This window comes from Bufo bufo, chromosome 3, assembly GCF_905171765.1.
Source record: "Bufo bufo chromosome 3, aBufBuf1.1, whole genome shotgun sequence".
NCBI lineage: Eukaryota > Metazoa > Chordata > Amphibia > Anura > Bufonidae > Bufo > Bufo bufo.
Genome location: NC_053391.1, coordinates 640,589,514 through 640,609,851, shown reverse-complemented (window position 1 = coordinate 640,609,851; position 20,338 = coordinate 640,589,514). Strand labels below are relative to the sequence as shown.

Sequence of the window (20,338 nt, the reverse complement as noted above, 5' to 3'; positions counted from 1 at the left end):
GTTCACAAGAAAGGAAAATGGAGGTGAAATTTCTAAATGTCACCTTTTTTTTGCAGATATAACATTTGAATCCATTTTTTTGCTGTAAAGCGGCAGTGGATAACAGTAAAACAAACCTAGTTATTTATTACCCTGATTCTGAAATTTACAGAAACACCCCATATGTAGTCGTAAACTGATGTATGGACACACTGAAGGGCTCAAAAGGGAAGAAGCACCATATGGTTTTTGGAGGGCAGATTTTGCTGGAATGGTGTTTTGGGCACCATGTCAAATTTGAAGAGACCCTAAGGTACCCGTACAGTGGAAACCCCCCAAAAAGGGACCCCATTTTGGAAAATACACTCCTCAAGAAATTTATTGAAGGGTGTACTGACTGCTTTGACACCAGAGGCTTTCATAGAATTTGGAAACAAAATAAAGTGTTGCTTAAGCCCCCCATTTTTCATTTTCACAATGGTTAAAAGGATAAAAAAGAACCCCAAATGTTGTTAAGCATTTTCTCCTAAACAGGGCAAAATCCCATTTGTGGTCATTAATAGAGATGAGTGAAGTTTTGATAAATTTGATTCAGCAATTTCCAAACTTCAACAAGAAATTTGATTTGTTACAAATTAATTTGTCACAAATCGCGATAAATCAGGTATATCCAGGCCGCTCTGCCTAATCATATTTAGCCCACTTTGTGGCCCAATCTCACTGTGAAGTCTTGGAACTTAAAAACAGGGAGAGTTTATCGCCGTGTGCACTATGTTCTAGTGCACCCACATTCATATTTAATCTGTTCTGTAGGTACTGTGCTGTCAGTATTATAGATTCATAGCTAATCCCTTCTGTTAAACAAAAAGCATACACCACCCTTCATTAAAGCAAAAAACCCACGCACACCCCTGCAGTGCAATGGCTCCTTAGTGGAACAAAATAAAAAAAATGGAGGCAGCACCAATAAGGTAATGGAGAAAAAAAAAGCATGTTGTGGGAGTCCAAACACATGCTTTTTAATCTTTTTAATTTTCTGTGTCAGTATTACAGGTCAATGTTAGTGACAGGTCTAATTTATCACCGTGGACTTAACTGTGCAGTGCCCCAAGAGTCAAGTACTGGCCCCATGACAGAGGGGAGGGTGGCGGCAGCAGCAGTGGTAGTAACAGTGACAATAGTGGCCCCCGTGATAGAGGGGGAAAGGTGGCAGAAGTGGCAGTACCAGTGACAGTAGTGGCCCCATAACAGTGTGGGGATGAGGACAATAGTAGCCCTATGACAGAATTGAGAGGGGGAGCAGCAACAGTGGCAGTAAGGCTGTGTTCACATCACTGTTTATTTTTCTGTTCTTGGGATCCATCAGTAGAACAGAAAACTAAAAAAAAATAATAAACCTGTACTTTGAGCATCCATAAAGCCTCTCTCAGATGATCAGTATTTCATCTTTAGGTATAAGCCAAAACCGGGAGTCAGTCCAAAACAGACATTAAATGTAATTAAAATATTTGCATCTCTTCTATGTTTTGGCCCCACTCCTGGTTTTGGCTTACAAACACTGACCGAAATACAGGATCCTTTTTTTAAAAATGTTTCTCTCCTTCTGACAGATAAGAAGAACTGAAAAATAAACAGTGATGTCATCACGGACAAACAGGAACAATAACGGCCCCATAAGAAAGTAGGGATGGGGGCCAACAGCAGTGGCAGTAACAGGGACAATAGTGGCCCCATGACAGAGAGGGAAGAATGGCAGCAGTGGCAGTAACAGGGACAATATTGGCCCCATAACAGAGTGGGAATGGGGGCCAACAGCAGTGGCAGTAACATTGACAATAGTGGCCCCATAATAGAGTGGGGAGGGGGGGCAGCAGCTTTGACAATGACAATAGCCACCCCATGACAGAGTGAGGAGGGGGGCAGCAACAGTGGCATACAGCACAAGATGGTGGCAGATCACAGTAGTAGCAGAACCCAAAAACAGCAGTGTGATAGAAAGGCCTAGTGGCATGCAAATCCATTTTAAAATGTAACATGTACATAGTATCAGTAGGCCAAGAAGCCCCATAGTAGGGATAGCAGTAGAGGCAGCTGGCGGGTGATAGCGTCAGAATGGTGCCAGCAGCATGTGGCCAGAAATAACAGCCCATTCTGCTGAATATTCCGGTGTGGCAACACACTACAGTATGATCATTAGTGGCAGAATGATCTATTCTGTTGCATCAGGCACCGGCGTCTGGAAATCCTGGTTGATCCACGCCTGATTCAACTTTATGAAGGTTAATCTCTCAACATTTAGGGAGGAAAGGCGAGTTCCCTTAGGAGTAACTATGCTCTCTGCTGCACTAAACACCCCCTCCGATGCCACACTACTGGCTGGGCAAGAAAGCATGCCCATGGCAAACTCAGCCAGTTGCGGCCACAATTCAAGTTTGCACGCTTAATAGTCCAGGACAGGGATGGGCAAACTGCGGATCTCCAGCTGTTGTAAAACTACAAATCCTATCGTGCCTGGGCATGATGGGATTTGTAGTTTTACAACAGCTGGAGAGCCACAGTTTGCCCATCCATGGTCCAGGAGATCTTAGATCATGGGTGACAGGGTGCAGTCCAAGTATGCCAACACCTGCTGCATGTCCTGTTGCTGCTGGGTGGTTTCTTCAGTAGGTGGCTGAAGAAAACAGCTCATCATAGACTCCAGACTGAAGTTGCTGCGTATGGAGCTGGTGCTGCTCCTGCCCCCCCTTCCGCACACACATATCAGTCATAGCAATGGAGTGTGAGTGCAGAGGTTCCCCCCGCTCAAACCTCCCTGAGGACGAGCGATGGCAGTTGTAGGCAGCGACCAACTGACTACATAGCATGTCTCTATAGTAGTCCATTTTTCATCCCTCTCAGAAAGTCTAAAAAATGCCCCTATTTTTGACCGTTAGCGGGGGTCTAACAATGTGGATAGCCAGTAGTCATCCCTCTGCCGAATCCTGACAATGAGGCTGCCACTACACAAACATGACATCATGCATCTGGCCATTTGCACAAGGGACTTGGAGGGCCTCTCTGCCTCCATCTCTACTGCATACTACCACGGTCTGGATCATCTGCATTGTCTTCCTCATCGTCCTCCAACTCCTCATGCTCCTCTTTCTCCTCTCCCGTTGCTTGGTCAGATAAACCACTTAGTTGTTTATAAAATTCCTGGGCGTTTGTCTTCCTCCTCCTCTGCCAGTGGAGGTGCCACATCTTCTGTCTCCTTGCCAATCAGATTTGACAGCATCCCCTCCAGGATGTAAAGGAGTGGAATGATATTCATCCTGTAGTTCTGCCGACTGAGAAATAAAGTGGCCTTTTCAAAAGGCCTGAGCAAATGACACGTGTCACGCATGAGCTTCCACTGGCTAATGTGGAAGTTACACCAGGGAGTAGTTCTATCCGTCTGCAGCATTAAGAAATTGTTGACCACCTTGCTTATATAGGCGGTCTAACATATGGAGTGTGGAGTTCCAATGGGTGGAAACGTCGCATATCAGCTGATGTTGGCGAAGAGTATTTTTTGCCTTTGTAGCTCAAGGAGGGCATGTTTTGCACGGTAATAGTGGCTACAGTGCATGCACAGTTTTCTGGACATTTTTTACAGCTCTTGCAGTACAGTGGAAGACTTGGAGTGAGATTGATGAGGTGCGCCATGCAGGGCGCATGGATCAGCCCTCCCTGACGCAGAGCAGACAAAATGTTCTGCCTGTTATCGGTAACCATGGTTCCTTTTTCCAGTTGTGAGGAGACAGCCAGTGTTTGTTTTCTTTATTGATGTCGCGTAGCAGTTCCTTCCCAGTGTGGCTCCGTTCACCAAGGCTGATCAGGTGCAGAACCACATTACAATGCCTAGCTTTACATATGCTGGAGGACCACTGTGAACTGTGCCTAGATGGGAGGGTGAGGACAAGGTGGAGGATGAGGAGGCAAGGGAGTACATTGGCACAGAAATCCCAGCATTACAATGCAGAGGTGGCATTGCTATCACCTGGTCAAGTTACTGGTGTGCCTGGTCCAGAATCTCATTTACCTAGTGGGCTGTGAACGACATATATTACATAGTAACATAGTTTATAAGGCTGAAAAAATACATCTGTCCATTTAGTTCAGCCTGTTATCCTGCAAATTGATCCAGAGGAAGGTAAAAAAAAAAAAAAAAGTGAAGTAGAAGCCAATTTTCCCCATTTTAGGGGAAAAAAATTCCTTCCCGACTCCAATCAGAATAACTCCCTGGATGAACGACCCCTCTCTAGTAGCTATAGCCTGTAATATTATTACACTCCAGAAATACATCCAGGCCCCTCTTGAATTCCTTTATTGTACTCACCATCACCACCTTCTCAGGCAGAGAGTTCCATAGTCTCACTGCTCTTACCGTAAAGAATCCTCTTCTATGTTTGTGTACAAACCTTCTTTCCTCCAGACGCAGAGGATGTCCCCTCGTCACAGTCACAGTCCTGGGGATAAATAGATAATGGGAGAGATCTCTGTACTGACGAATGATATATTTATGTTCTGTCCCCAAAGCAAGGTGAATGAAGGTGTAACTGATAGCGGCTCTGTGACTTTCCTACCTTTGTATCAGAGCAGTGGAGCAGACCGGACCTGCAGAAGCTAAGGTTGGATGGATTAAAACATAGACATGGTGATTACAATACTGTAATGGCTTTGGTAGTAGTGGTATTGATACTGTCCTGTTGGTGTCTTGCTGGTCAAAAACTGATGCCTTCACGAGCCCAAAGTGTTTGAATGTCCCATCACACAGCTATGAAGCACTGAAAATGGCTGCAGGAAGTGACATGGACCAAGGCTACCTAAAACCACCCCCAGAAGAGAAAAACTTTAATAACAAGAGCAGAGCCGTGCAGCATGCAAATTCTGACCAGCAGATGGCACAACAGATCAATGCATAGAAACAACATGGTGAAGGAAGAATTGGTAATACAAATATGAGGAGAACAGCACAATTTATACATAGTTATTAGATCGCCTCTCAGTCGTCTTTTTTCTAAAGTGAATTTTGATAATCTTTCAGGTTACTGTAGTCCACCCATTCCAGTTATTACTTTAGTTGCCCTCCTCCGAACCCTCTCCAGCTCTGCTATGTCTGCCTTGTTCACAGGAGCCCAGAACTGTACACAGTACTCCATGTGTGGTCTGACTAGTGATTTGTAAAGTGGTAGGACTATGTTCTCATCACGGGCATCTATGCCCCTTCTGATGCAACCAATTATCTTATTGGCCTTGGCAGCAGCTGCCTGACACTGGTTTCTACAGCTTAGTTTGCTGTTCACTAAAATTCCTCGGTCCTTTTCCATGTCAGTGTTATGCCTCATTCACACGTCAGTGTTTTGGTTAGTGATCTCTATCAGTGATTGTGAGTCAAAACCAGGTGCATCTCTAAACGCAGGTACATTCTGTACGCTAACGTCCCCCACTGACTTGGTGAAACATTCCCACACTGGCGAGTATGGCATTTTACCTCCACCACTGCATGATGCCTGCCTGCCACTGCTTTTATAACCCTGTGCACTGCTAGTGTGTTCCGCACAGGTAGTCTCCCAAGTAGCAGACGGTGTACCCCTCCCGCGTTTGGCTGCAGGTCTCCCACTGCTTCCACCATGCTATCTCACAGGTACGCTTCCATCCTGCTTTCTCACGGGCACGCTGCCACCCTCACCCCCAATGCCTCCTCTCCACCCGGCTCCCACATTCGATCGGCTACATCATCATCTACATCTGTTTGGTCGTCACTTGTGTCACCCTCCCCTTTCTCTTGCGCACGTCCCTGACCACTCGCAACATGTGCTCCCACCCAACTTTCTTTATCGGTTGTTGCACTCCTAGAGGAGTCCGCAGCAGACCTCTCCTCCAAGTCTGTGCTGGCCTGTAACTGCTGACTGTCAGGGCAAAGCTCATCCTCCCTGAAACCGGAGCAGAGCTGGCAGCTATCATTACTTGGCTATCAGAAGAAACAACAAAAGCAAGAAGCAGGTTCAGAACAGGTGAGGGCACAGAGGCAGTTCCTGGGCCATTCCAATTGGCATTCCTGGCTGTGTGTATCTGTTGTCATTTGATTTGATGTTGAAGAGTAAGTCAACCATTCCACTACAGCTGGATTGTTGGTCGAAACACGACCGCTGGATGACAGTGGCAGCTCTGGCTTGTTGCTGCGGCTGCTACCAACGTTCTTTCTTCTGCTGCTACTTGTGCCAGCTACATTTTTGCCTCAGCCCATTGCTTTGGAGCGCCCAGACAACTATTGGCCACTAAGAATGTGGCAGCAGTTGAACAAGATAAATGCAGCAATATATTAGGCCACCCTTTAATACTGAGGCACAGCAATTCTATGTATAAACTAACAAATTACGGGTAACTTTGAATGTGTCAGCAGTTTAACAAGATGCACATGGCGAATACACTTAACTGCACTGTCCCTGCTGTCTCCCTATGATCTTCCTACAGTCTCTAAAAAAAATCTCCCTAAATCTCCCTACACTCTCATTGCACTCTCCTTATCCAATATTCTTCTATCAATAGCTTTCTGCAACACTGTCCCTATCGAATAAGCGCTTGTCACGTCTGTCCCCAAACTGAGCTCACAGTGAAATGGCGGAGACCACGCAGAATGAGTTTTTTTTTTAGGGCTGTGAAATTACGGGGGGATGACTACCTGCCGATTGGCTGGCTGCATGGCATTATGGGTCATATCGCGTTGCCGGGCTTCTTACTTTCACTTTGTAACACGTGCGGCAGCCAGGTTACAAAAAAGACAATTAGTTACCACAAAGTGCATATAAATTCAGATTCATGGTGATTTTTTCAATTTTTCTTCCATAAACTTTGGATTGAATTCCACTTTGGATTCTTCGATTCGCTCAACATTAGTCGTAAACTGCTGTTTGGGCACATGGCAGGGATGAGAAGAGGAGTGCCATATGATTTTAGGTGGGATGATTTTGCTGGAATGGTTTTCGGGCACCATGTCACATTTTAAGAGACCCTAAGTTTCCTATAGAGTGGAAACCTCCAAAAAGTGACCCCATTTTGGAAACTTCACCCTTCAAGGAATTTATTGACCACTTTGGCCCCATAGGCATTTCATAGAATTTAGAAACAGCTGTTAAAATGAAAAATTCAATTTCCTCCAATAAAACGTTGCATACATTTTTCATTTTCACAAGGTGTAACAGTGTAAAAAGCACCCCACATTTTGTTAAGCATGTTCTCCTGAACATGGCAACACCCCATGTGTGGTCGGAAACCACTGTTTGTGCACACGGCAGGGATCAGAAGGGAAGAAGAGCCATGTGGTTTTTTGGAGGGCAGATTTTGCTGCAATGGTTTTCAGGTGCCATGTCACATTTGAAGAGACCCTGAGGTACCCATAGAGTGGAAACACCCAAAAAGTGACCCCATTTTGGAAATTGCACCCTTCAAGGAATTTATTGAAGTGTGTACTGACCGATATGACCCCATAGACATTTCATACTATTTAGAAACACTTGGCTGTTAAAATCCTAAATTTCCTTTTTTCCAATAAAATGTTGTTTTAGCCCCAGATTTTTCATTTTCACAAGGGGTAACAGGAGAAAAAAGACCCCACAATTTGTTACGCAATTTCTACTGAATACGGAAGCACACCATATGTGGTCATAAACTGCTGTATTGGCACACCGCAGGACTCAGAATGGAAAGAGTGCAATATGCTTTTGGAAGGCACATTTGTAGAGACTCTGAGGTACCACTACAGTAGAAACTAGGGTTGGACGATATCAAAAATATTTCCACGATAACGATATTAAGAAATTTATCGCGATAGCGATATATATCGCGATAAATGCCCATTTAGAAGAAAAAACACTTGGGGCCACAAGGAGACATTATACTGTATTGGGGCAGCCACAAGGAGACACTATTGTCATGGTGGGGAGTGGGGGAAACCCCCCACCGTATAATGGGAACTGATACTAGGCCACAAAACAGGAATAGGGAGCAGGTCACCTCCTATAGCCGCCCTAATCCTGACCCTGATTTCCTGGCCGTATGAGCGCCCCCTGAAGGTGGGAGGGCTCATACACTCGAACCTGGATCCTACTGACCCTAACAGTCCCTTGTATAGGGGTCAGGGATAAGAGATGGCCGATTCATCCACGACACTGATAAATTGGAGTCTCCCACAGGCCTAGAAACAGAAGGGAAAAGACCATAAGCAGCAACTGAACGGCAGGTAAGTACACAGTGCAACACCAGAACACTAGCAACAACCAACACTTACCTGCCGCAGCTGAGATGGAAAGATGGAGTCAAACATCTACCCGGACCTCCGTGCGAACACCAGATGCATGGAAGCTCCAGGCAGCGCTGCATACAGGCTAATGGTTCAACAACAGACTGGGGAAAATATCAATCATCCATGCAGATCACAACACCAAACCGACCTGACATGGAACACCAGACATGACATAAACAACTAAACCCCAACATGAACCACACCAAACAACATAACAGGTGAGGAGGGGAAAGGAGACAAGGGAGATAAACGATGTCCAACTAGGATGCCCTCACACAAGAACGATTAGACATCAAGAAAGGAGTAGAGCTCCTACACATATGCAGGCAAACAACCAAACTGACCTTCAGGCCCACAACACTATATAAGAGCCAGAGGCCACACCCAGCTCCACCAAGCACACATCTTAACCCCGAACACATCAGGATGGGAAGGTACACACAACTTAAAGGGGAAGTGTCAAAACATGCACAAGGAGACATTATACTGTATGGGGACAGCCACAAGGAGACGTTATACTGTATGGGAACAGCCACAAGGAGACGTTATACTGTATGGGAACATCCACAAGGAGACGTTATACTGTATGGGGACAGCCAGACAGCCACAAGGAGACATTATACTGTATGGGGACAGCCACAAGGAGACGTTATATTGTATGGGGGCAGCCACAAGGAGACGTTAATTGTTATACTTTTATATGTCATATTTGTCACCATTTCGGGTATCTGTAACTAGTCGATTGACTTCTAGTAACAACAAAAACATTACAGGGTTAATTCTGTACCAGAACGAGTGGTTTATAGTAATCTTGTGTATTATCTCCTACTAGAAGGTGTATTGCAGGCTGTAAGCAGAAGTGTTGGTGGCGCTCCTGTCCTGTCCTGCGCTGCGCAGCCTCGCCTGTCATCTGATTCAGACGTCAGTGGGCGGAGACTGCATTATGGGAGCCTGCATGGAGGAGCCGGGGTAGCCGCTGCGGGCAGCAATTGGTACGGAATCATGCTGGGGCGGGCGGACGCAGATTTTGAAGCGGTCAGCACACATATGTGGTTATAAACTGCTGTATGGGCACACCGCAGAGATCAGAAGAGAAATAGCGCCATGTGCATTTGAGGCCTACATTGGTGATTTATACAGTACTGGCCGATAACTTCAGAAACCCCCAAAAAGGGACCCCATTTTGGAAACAACACCCTCACATTATGTACCAAGGAGTGTAGTGAACATTTTGACCCCACAGATGTTCTGTAAAACTTAATTCACAGCAGATGGTGCAAAGTGACAATTGCAATTTTTACACAGATATGCCATTTTAGTGCCCAATATGTTGTGCCCATAGTGTGCCAGTGTGAAATACACGCCCTCGTATTATTATGCTGTGCTTCATGGTTTTATAAACACCCTACATGTGGCCCTAATCTTTTGCCTGGACATACACCATGCACATTTGAGGCCTAATGTTGTGATTTACGCATCTTGTACTGACAACTGTAGAGATCCCATTTTGGAAACTACACTCCTCAATGTATTTATTGAGGGGTGGAACGAGCATTTTGACGCCACAGATATTTTGCTGAAATTAAATGCCATAAATGTGGACTTACACTACTGTTTGGGTACACTTCAGAAGGTAAAAAAACACCTTTTGGCTTTTGCAGAGCAGATTATATTTTATAGGTTGATTTACAGGCGCCATGATGCTATTGAACAGACCAAACATTTTTTATTTTTGTTTTCTCTCGACGGAGCTGTGTGGGGGATTATATTTTGCTCTATTTTAGGGTACATGCAACTTTTTCATCACTTTTTATTTAGCTTTTTGGAAGCAGGATAAACAAAAGGCAGCAATTCTGTCGCTGCTTTTGGGTTTTGTTATTGCTATGAACACCATGCTGGAAAAATGAATATGGGATCTTTATTTATCTGCCAGTCAGGATGATTACAGAGATACCAATTTTATATTTTTATTTTTTACGTCTTTACAAAACATTAAAAAAAAAAAAAATCTTGATTTTGTTTCGCCATTTCCTGAGAGCCATATTATTTATATTTTTTTGTCTGATCATCTTATACAAGGGCTTTCTTTTTGTAAGATGAGTTGATGTTTTTATTGGTATCATTTTGGGGTATATAGTACTTTTTGATCATTTGCTATTAGGCTTTTTGTAAGGCAATGAGACAAAAAACTGCTATTTTGACACCATTTTCATTTTTACGGTGTTCATCTTATGGGGTAGATCATGTACTATTTTGACAGAGCCAGTTGTTACAGATGCGGCAATACCCAATATGTTTTTTTTTAGCAATGTTACGCAATAAAACCTTTTTTTTTTTTAATCCTTTTTTTGTGTTGCTATTTTCTTAGAGCCATATTTTATTTTTATTTTTCTGCTGATCGTCTTGTGGGGGGGCTCGTTTTTTGCAGGATGAGTTCATGTTTTCATTGGTACCATTTTGGGGTACATAGGGGGTCATTAACTAATCTGAAATCCGCCTAAATTAGGCGTATTTTAGGTGTATTAGGCATTGCGCCATTGTCTGCGACTTTTTCCCACTCACGTCAGGTGTAAAATTGTGGCCGTGGCATTGACAGGGAAGGGGACGGACGGCAGGCCCAGCTTATTCATCATTTTCTACGCCCATTTTAGGCGTAGAAAATGGTTTAAATGTAAGACAGCTCGTAAGCTCTATTACATTTACAACTGGAGCTGGATGCACCGAAGTTATGGAGAAGCCTGCACCAGCTATGGGCCTTTCTTAAACGGGTTCTGCACTTTGTTTAAACTGATGATCTATCCTCTGGATAGATCATCAGCATCTGATCGGCGGGGTTCCGACACCCGGGACCCCCGCCGATCAGCTGTTTGAGAAGGCAGTGACGCTCCAGCAGCACCGCGGCCTTCTCACTGTTTACCGCTGGCCGAGTGACGTCACGACTAGTATCACTGGCCTGGGCGCGGCTAAGCTCCCAGGCCGACGTCACTCGGCCAGTGGTAAACAGTGAGAAGGCCGCGGCGCTGCTGGAACGCCGCTGCCTCTCAAACAGCTGATCGGCGGGGGTCCCGGGGGTCGGACCCCCGCCGATCAGATGCTGATGATCTATCCAGAGTATAGATCATCAGTTTAAACAAAGTGCAGAACCCCTTTAAGACCGGTGTCTAAAACGCCGGGCTTAACAAATGTGCCCCATAGTATTTTTTGATCACTCGCTATTACACTTTTTATAAGGAAATATGACCAAAAAATGGTTATTTTGGCAGTTATTTTGTCACTTTTTTTTTTTTACAGCGGTTATCTGACAGGGTAGATCATATGATATTTTGCCGCAGTGAAACCAAATATTTTATTGTTAAACACTTTTTTTTGCTTTTTTTTTTTTTACTTTTTATTTATGTCCCATTGTGGTAACATACCCTTAGGTCTGTGAAGGTTTTTAACCTCTGGTCGTAACTAGAATGTCTACAGTCCAATAGGAAACGCCAAGATGGATGAGGATGCAGATAAAAGCAAAAAAAAGTTTGATTTGGCTGCTTTGCTAAATTTTACAAAAACATTTGCTTTGTCACGAAGCGCATTTATTTGTAAGTAGTGGGTGCAATGACAGGGAGCAGTGATAGTGCCCCCCCCCCCCCCCCCCCCATCATTGTACAAGAAAAACAAGAAAAAAAATCATACATGCAACGGGCCGGCCGCCGCCATAACAAAATCTTTCGTGATCCAGATTACGTCATCAAGGCACGAATTTCGTGCAAGATCTTCAAACACGGCCCGTCGTGAGCAAATGGATCAGGTAAGTATGATTTTTTTTGTTTTTTTACACTATTTTAGGTTAAATCGATTCGTTACCATGAAGCACCAGGAAATTCGGCTTCGCGGGAAATCTAATTTACCCTGAAATTCGGATTGGGTGATTCGGCCATAAAATGGCCGTTTTCGTTCACGTTTGAGTTGCACACATACAGTGGGAGACATTTACTGTATCAAAACTGGTATACTACTGCAATATCAGACACAACCCGATGTCAGACATGGTGCTGTTTGTGGAAGAAAACAGCCATGCCCTTTTAAAACCGGACGACCACCGTAAGAGACACATTTCAGTTCTTCTTCCTATGGCGTGATAACAAACCTGCCACAGACAATGATACATTTTTTCCTGTGAATGCATAGATTTCGAAGAATGAAAATAAATTGCACAATGGTTAATTATTGGTTGATATATTCATGTATTAATTATTTTTCTTATTAATTTTTCAGACTGGAGTCCCCGACTCGATCCTTGAGCATGGATGCCCCCAAAGGAGTTTACATCAAGGCTCAGACTGGAGAAATTGAGGCTATATCACGAAGAGATATCAAATTACATAGCAGCGATGGAATGGTTTGTGACCTTGATAGATAATTTAGACATTAGGGAAGTTTCTGACACTTGCAGACATTGGTGTACCTGCAAAAGAGGCAGACCACGCAACTGTATGGGGCCCGGAGAGAGGGGGCCTGCACGGAACTTGCTCTTCTCTTCCCCGTGTAAAAAAACACTGCATTTTCATACAGCCTTCACTAGGGGGAGCTCAATGCATAGAGATTATTACAGATTCCATGGTAGTTTTATTAATTTCTATTCACTGAGCTCCCCCTAGTGGTGGCTGCAGGCAGCCAGTTAGCTTTATAATAGAAGAGAAGCAGGAGACTCATCCGTATACTTTTGTCAGTTTTTCTGGTGTAAATACAGTGATAAATACCTGTGAAGCACCTGTTCCACTTTTTTCTACATAAAAGTCGAAAGTGGGTGAGGCCCAAAGCAACTTTTTTTTTATTACAATTTGTATTTAAATACAATTTCTTCCACTTGATTTTTTTAAAAATTGGGGAAACTAGGTGCACTTGTGCTATGAGGGCCTAGGAGATCTGTGTATGCCCCTGCTTGCAGAAGTGGGAAATTCTGTCCAGCAGAGTCAAAGTGACTGTTTTATCATGACTCTTTTTTCCACTAAGAGGCAGAGCTTGTTAAGAGCTCATTTGCATCCCTTTCTTTCCAGAATTCCAGAGAAACATGTATGGCCTATAAGTCTCCTCACACGGACTAAGGCGCTCTCTCCCCAAGGAGAGATAGTTCCCCCCAAATCTTGACTTAGGCCTCTCACACAGTTAAGCCAGTTCTCTCTGCTCTGCACTGATGAGGGGCAATCACCCTGAAACAGCTGTCTGCAGATGAGGTGCTGGCTTATTTACTATCTGAGTGATATCTCAAGACCTAATTAAAGGGTTGAACATTGACTCATAGGATAGCTTCCTTACATCTGGTGGCATTAGAGGCAGAGCTTGTTAAGAGCTGATCGTCTTCACAGAATTCCAGAGGATCATGTATGGCCTATAAGTCTCCTCACGTCGACTAAGGCGCTTTCTCCCCAAGGAGAGATAGTACCCCCCAACTCTTTTTTCCACTGAAGCCATCTATTTAAACCATGAGTCTGGCTTCAGAAAACAATGGGGATCAGCAGGGGGAAATGTAGTAATTGCACAACATATACCAGATAGAACAGGGTATATAGATGCAGCATTTGTACCATCTCTCTGCTTAAATTAAGAGGGCGGGGGGTCTGAGCAGCCTATATGGGTATATGGACGGGGGGTTTCAGTGAGACTATAGCCTTAATCCTGATTAGGATAATTTGTTTTTATGATATTGATCCTTGAGTTTGAATTATGTGTCCTAGTGGACACAGGACCTGAGCAACACATGGTGAGTACAATGCTTTATGATGGGCTATATATAGAGGATTAATGAGGCTGCCCCCCCCTGGGGCACACCCTCATGTTAGGGCTACAGTCTAATGGTAGTTAGGGTGCCTGTAATGTTGAGTGTATGGGTGCAAGGCAGGACGTGTAGAGTGCATAGGCCAGTTTATGGTGCAGGAGTCAGTAACCAGACCAGATGTAGCAGAATCAACGTCTCTCTCTTTACTGTATTTCCACCGGTGCACAGTGCAATTCTTTCTAGATAACGATGTATGGATTTAGGCAAGGATGGGAGTTATGGCCCTCTTCTCCCTCTATCTGTCTCAAGTCTCTTCCTGTAGAATCGATGGCGGGCAATCATACTCTTGCAATGGTGTCTGAAATGTCCAGTGAGGGATGCAGAGTTTTGAAAATACTACTGGCCAGGTCATGTGCAGGTGTGAAGGGTGTCTTAACAGTGTTCCTCACTACAGTAAAGTCTTAGATCTTGGTAGCAGGTTACCTTATTGACTCCAATACTTGGTCGTGCAGACTCTAGGTTCTCTAGATCTCTTCTTTGCCTAGAACATGCAGAGATTGGTCAGTGTCTGTAGCTTTTTAGGCCCAAGAAGAGGGAGCACAAGTCACAACTTCCTCTCCCTTATGGGACTGCCAGAAATAGCTGAGGCAGTGCTTGCCTATTTTTGGGACTCCCATAGGGACAAAACCTTTAACTTGAAGTAAAAAACACCTGGCCTACTTATACTATTTATGTCTTATGCAGTAGAGGGACTTTTGGGCTCCCCAAAGGGACCGGGTGTGACTGTGAACACTGCAGCCCCTATAGCTATGCCACTGACCTTATTTAAATAACTGAAGAGAAATAATCAAGTCCTTCCGAATAATGCATCCACTATATACAGTAGGTCAGGAACAGAGGCAAGAATGGCAATGTATACATTTTACAAGAAAACCGATATTTGAAGTTCCACTTTACTTTTGATTACCATATTTATTGCTTGGTTCAATTATCCAGAAATTGAATCCCTTTATTAGTGAAAGTACACATTTGTAGAAAGTTTTCTCACCAAAATATAGGCCATTACCTGATATAAATCATTCCAGTGCCATGCAGCCGCAGCTCTCTACAAACCCATCAGTCATTTCCAGGATGAACAAGGCACTTGACACTTTTCATGTTTCACACTGCAAAATAATAGCATTGTGGCCATTATGAAGCCCGGCAGAAGTCACACTGGGATATCAGCTGCTAAAGTATCATTATATATAATGGCCTGGAAAAAAAAATGCTTTCAGTAGAAAGTCCACCGTGGCCAGTTCTGGCTTTTTAAAAAGTGCACTAAGCTGTCAGTCACCTGGCTGGGTAACCGAGGTTTTCTCACTCATCTAGACTTTATGAACTTTTAACTTTAACTCTTTTTAACTTTTTAGGTCGTAAATATTTTAGATCAGGTGTAGGCATATAGTATGTTCTTGAGACACTACTTGTCTTATGATATCTGCATGACGCATATTACTGATAATTTCGGGGACCATTGCAAATTGAGTTGCATACGTAGTGCACACATGTTTGGAACTCCATAGCGCCTTATAGCAGACCCAGATATTCTTTCTTAAAGGGATTTTCTGACATTCTGACGTATCCTCAGGATTGGTGAGCAGTATGAGATAAGCAGGGGCCCCGGGTGTCAGCTGTTTGAAGAGGCTGCAGCACTCTGATGAGTGCTGTGACCTCTTCCTAGGCCAATGATGTCATGTTTCTAGGTCACATGGCATAAGGGAGACTAAGTCCAATTCAAGCGTTTGGGGCTGACCTGCAATAACAAGCACAGCCACTACCCAATGGATGGCGCTGTGCTTGGTAAGCTGCAAGGATGCCACAGTGCTCACGGGAGGGCAGCGGGTACAGATATTGGACCCTCACCGTTCTCATATTGTTGACTTAACCAAAGGATAGGACATCAATATCAGAATCTCGGAAACTCCTTAAATGTAAACCTATCACCATTGAAACTTCAGTGCAATCTGCAGCCAGCATGTTATAGAGAGGAGAAGCTGAGCAGATTGATATACAGTTAGTGGGGAAAGATTTAGTAAAACTTGTATCTCCTTCATTTGAAATTCTAGCTCATTCTGGGCTTTGGAGTCAAGGAGGAGCTCCTATCATGACAGACAGCTATCTGTGTTTGCAGGACCACCCAATGGACAGGACCACCCAATGGACTCCAAAGCCCAGAATGAGCAGTAATATCAAATGACTTAAATACAAGTTCTGCTGAATCTTTTCCACAGAACTACACTGTGTGCAGAATTATTAGGCAAATGAGTATTTTGACCACATCATCCTCTTTATGCATGTTGTCTTACTCCAAGCTGTATAGGCTCGAAAGCCTACTACCAATTAAGCATATTAGGTGATGTGCATCTATATAATGAGAAGGGGTGTGGTCTAATGACATCAACACCCTATATTAGGTGTGCATAATTATTAGGCAACTTCCTTTCCTTTGGCAAAATGGGTCAAAAGAAGGACTTGACAGGCTCAGAAAAGTCAAAAATAGTGAGATATCTTGCAGAGGGATGCAGCACTCTTAAAATTGCAAAACTTCTGAAGCGTGATCATCGAACAATCAAGCGTTTCATTCAAAATAGTCAACAGGGTCGCAAGAAGCGTGTGGAAAAATCAAGGCGCAAAATAACTGCCCATGAACTGAGAAAAGTCAAGCGTGCAGCTGCCAAGATGCCACTTGCCACCAGTTTGGCCATATTTCAGAGCTGCAACAAGGTGTGCAGTACTCAGACATGGCCAAGGTAAGAAAGGCTGAAAGACGACCACCACTGAACAAGACACACAAGCTAAAACGTCAAGACTGGGCCAAGAAATATCTCAAGACTGATTTTTCTAAGGTTTTATGGACTGATGAAATGAGAGTGAGTCTTGATGGGCCAGATGGATGGGCCCGTGGCTGGATTGGTAAAGGGCAGAGAGCTCCAGTCCGACTCAGACGCCAGCAAGGTGGAGGTGGAGTACTGGTTTGGGCTGGTATCATCAAAGATGAGCTTGTGGGGCCTTTTCGGGTTGAGGATGGAGTCAAGCTCAACTCCCAGTCCTACTGCCAGTTTCTGGAAGACACCTTCTTCAAGCAGTGGTACAGGAAGAAGTCTGCATCCTTCAAGAAAAACATGATTTTCATGCAGGACAATGCTCCATCACACGCGTCCAAGTACTCCACAGCGTGGCTGGCAAGAAAGGGTATAAAAGAAGAAAATCTAATGACATGGCCTCCTTGTTCACCTGATCTGAACCCCATTGAGAACCTGTTGTCCATCATCAAATGTGAGATTTACAAGGAGGGAAAACAGTACACCTCTCTGAACAGTGTCTGGGAGGCTGTGGTTGCTGCTGTACGCAATGTTGATGGTGAACAGATCAAAACACTGACAGAATCCATGGATGGCAGGCTTTTGAGTGTCCTTGCAAAGAAAGGTGGCTATATTGGTCACTGATTTGTTTTTGTTTTGTTTTTGAATGTCAGAAATGTATATTTGTGAATGTTGAGATGTTATATTGGTTTCACTGGTAAAAATAAATAATTGAAATGGGTATATATTTGTTTTTTGTTAAGTTGCCTAATAATTATGCACAGTAATAGTCACCTGCACACACAGATATCCCCCTAAAATAGCTAAAACTAAAAACAAACTAAAAACTACTTCCAAAAATATTCAGCTTTGATATTAATGAGTTTTTTGGGTTTATTGAGAACATGGTTGTTGTTCAATAATAAAATTAATCCTCAAAAATACAACTTGCCTAATAATTCTGCACTCCCTGTATATATCAGTCTGCTCAGCTCCTTCTGCTCTGGTACGTGACTGCATACAATCACCATTTTCTCGGTGACGGGTTCCCTTTCAAGAAGAAATATATGTGTGTGCCTCGTCATATAATTAAGTACATCCTACGGTGGTGCAGGGCATATCAAGACCAGCGTACAAAACACAGGTCTTCATAAATGACGCCCATAGTTTCCACTTGATCGGACAACCAGCCATCAGCTGTAATCTATGGAGAAAACAAGTGTTTCATTTTCCTACAGCACCACCACTGGGGGAATGAAACCTTACACAGTGCCCATCCAAGTCAATGAGTTGCACAGGTAATGGAACTCAGAACAGGTCCTCCACAGCAATAGAGGAGCATGGAGAGTAAAATACAGGGACTAAACATGGATCCTACACGGACATCTTCACAGCATGTTGTCATCATGGACACAAATTGTGTGAAAGAGGCCTAAGCTGGACATCTCCTGTAAGGGCACTAGGCAGTACAATGTAAAAAGGGGCTCATTCAAGGAGGACGTGACGTGACGGGCATGGAGGAGTTAATACTACAAATATTCTATAATAAGATATCTGTGTACTCAATTGAAATGATGGTTCCTATAGTAACACTTGTCTTCTTTATAACGCAGGTAGTGCTGGACGCTGAAAAAATATTTTTACCCAAACTGCCTCAAGGTACAAAGACCAACTCCGCTGACAGCTCTCAGGAACTCTATGAAATATGTGTCTGTCCAGATGGAAAACTGTATCTGTCGGTAGCTGCATCAAGATCCACCTGCCGAGAATACAGCCGTGACTGTCAATGAGGGACTATGTAAAGCCGCTGGATAGCAGCCGTACATTTTCTATTAACTGGTGACTTTCTGCTGTTTGTTTGAACGGATTTAGATACTAAAAATCACAAAATGTGTTGGGCTGAAAATTTGTACGTCAAAACACAATTTTAAGAAGAGTATTACAATATTTTTTTAGCCGGTGTAACACAGCACAAGTTCATTCTGACTTGAAAATGAATCCTCATTGGTAGGTCTTTGGCTTAAGATGAGGAAATTACAGGATGGAGGTTTTTTTGGAGTTCGGCCACCTAATAAAATGAGTATTTTGTCGCGTCACTGAACTGTTTCGTGATTGTTGAACTGGATAATTAATATAAACCCATTCTAACTTTTTTTCCAAATTCAAGTCCATTTCTGCTTATCGTATGCATTATTATATTCACTCAATCTCAATGACCTGTCTCCAGTCTCTGAAAAAAATTAAATGGTGCCAGCAAAATACTATGCAACCTGTACTGCAATAATATATCTCCTATGGTCTGCCGTTTTTATTGTGTGTTTTATCGGGTTGTAAATTTTCTATGTATGATCTTTAAGCCCTTCAATTGGCATTTGAAGAAACAGGTAACATGCTGGTAAAACAATAAATACACTGTTTTCTTAAGATTTGGTGATTTCCTTTCTCCTTATTACTTTATTACACTTTGGCTGTCATGGTAAAATTTTCTGATGCTATATATCTGGGATGCCCAACCTGCGGCCCTCCAGCTGTTGCAAAACTACAACTCCCAGCATGTCCTAATAGCTGTAGGCTGTCCAGGCATGCTGGGAGTTGTACTGTAGTTTTGCAACAGCTGGAGGGCCGCAGGTTGAGCATCCCTGCTATACATCTTAAAATTTGGTCTAGGGGTAAAAGAATGAGAAGACATGTGAGCCTTCCTCTTTTACTTCTGACCCCCAATCGGCAGAAGACTCCTTTTATTAGCAAAAAATCTGGGTGTCACCTTTGCAACCTAAAAATACAAATGAGGTAATATGATTCTGCCAGACAGATCTATATGACTTCACAACATACTATCTGGGCACAATAAAGATACTTTAGCGCAGGAACACCAAAGCAAAAGGATTCCTTTGTCTAGATCCACGACATCCCTCCTGTATCCATCTAGCTTTTATACCAAATATTGCAATCTAGGTATATCCAATATTACATTTTTTTTATTATTTTTATTGAATTATTTTTAATTATATATATATATATATATTTTTTATAAATAAAGTAAACTCCAGCTCCAAAGGTAATTCAATTGTAGTTTACTTGCCTATTGCTGCGGCTGCGATAGTGACGTTTCGGCCGTATGGCCTTCTTCAGACTGCAGCGAGATAGATAATAGGAATACAGGTACTAAATAAATATGAGAGCATAGATGGACATAGTGAAAATATGTTGATAATACAAGTATTCATTAGTTAACACAAAATCAGATACAGCTCTAATTGTGAGTGTCCATATCCCATATGGCTCTGCATACCGTCCAATTACACAGAAAACTGTAATATACATGGTAAATCCTCATATAAATCCACAGTAAGCCATAATACAAATAAGACTCCTCTCCAGTTAGGCGAAATCAGAGCAGTTCATTAGTGGATCAAGAAACATAAAGATAAA

General features: G+C 43.2%; 1 protein-coding gene across 3 annotated transcripts in view; it reads left to right on the top strand.

The window, feature by feature from the left end:
* SGCG (sarcoglycan gamma) overlaps positions 1-19,332 on the top strand; it is a 282,350-nt gene extending 263,018 nt beyond the window's left edge. For all 3 annotated transcript variants that reach the window (XM_040426206.1, XM_040426208.1, XM_040426207.1), the window contains exons 7-8: positions 12,563-12,686; positions 18,520-19,332. In XM_040426206.1, the coding sequence (XP_040282140.1) occupies positions 12,563-12,686; positions 18,520-18,696 (301 nt within the window). In that variant the 3' untranslated portion in view covers positions 18,697-19,332. The remainder of the gene's footprint in view (positions 1-12,562; positions 12,687-18,519) is intronic.
* The last annotated feature ends 1,006 nt before the right edge of the window (positions 19,333-20,338 follow it).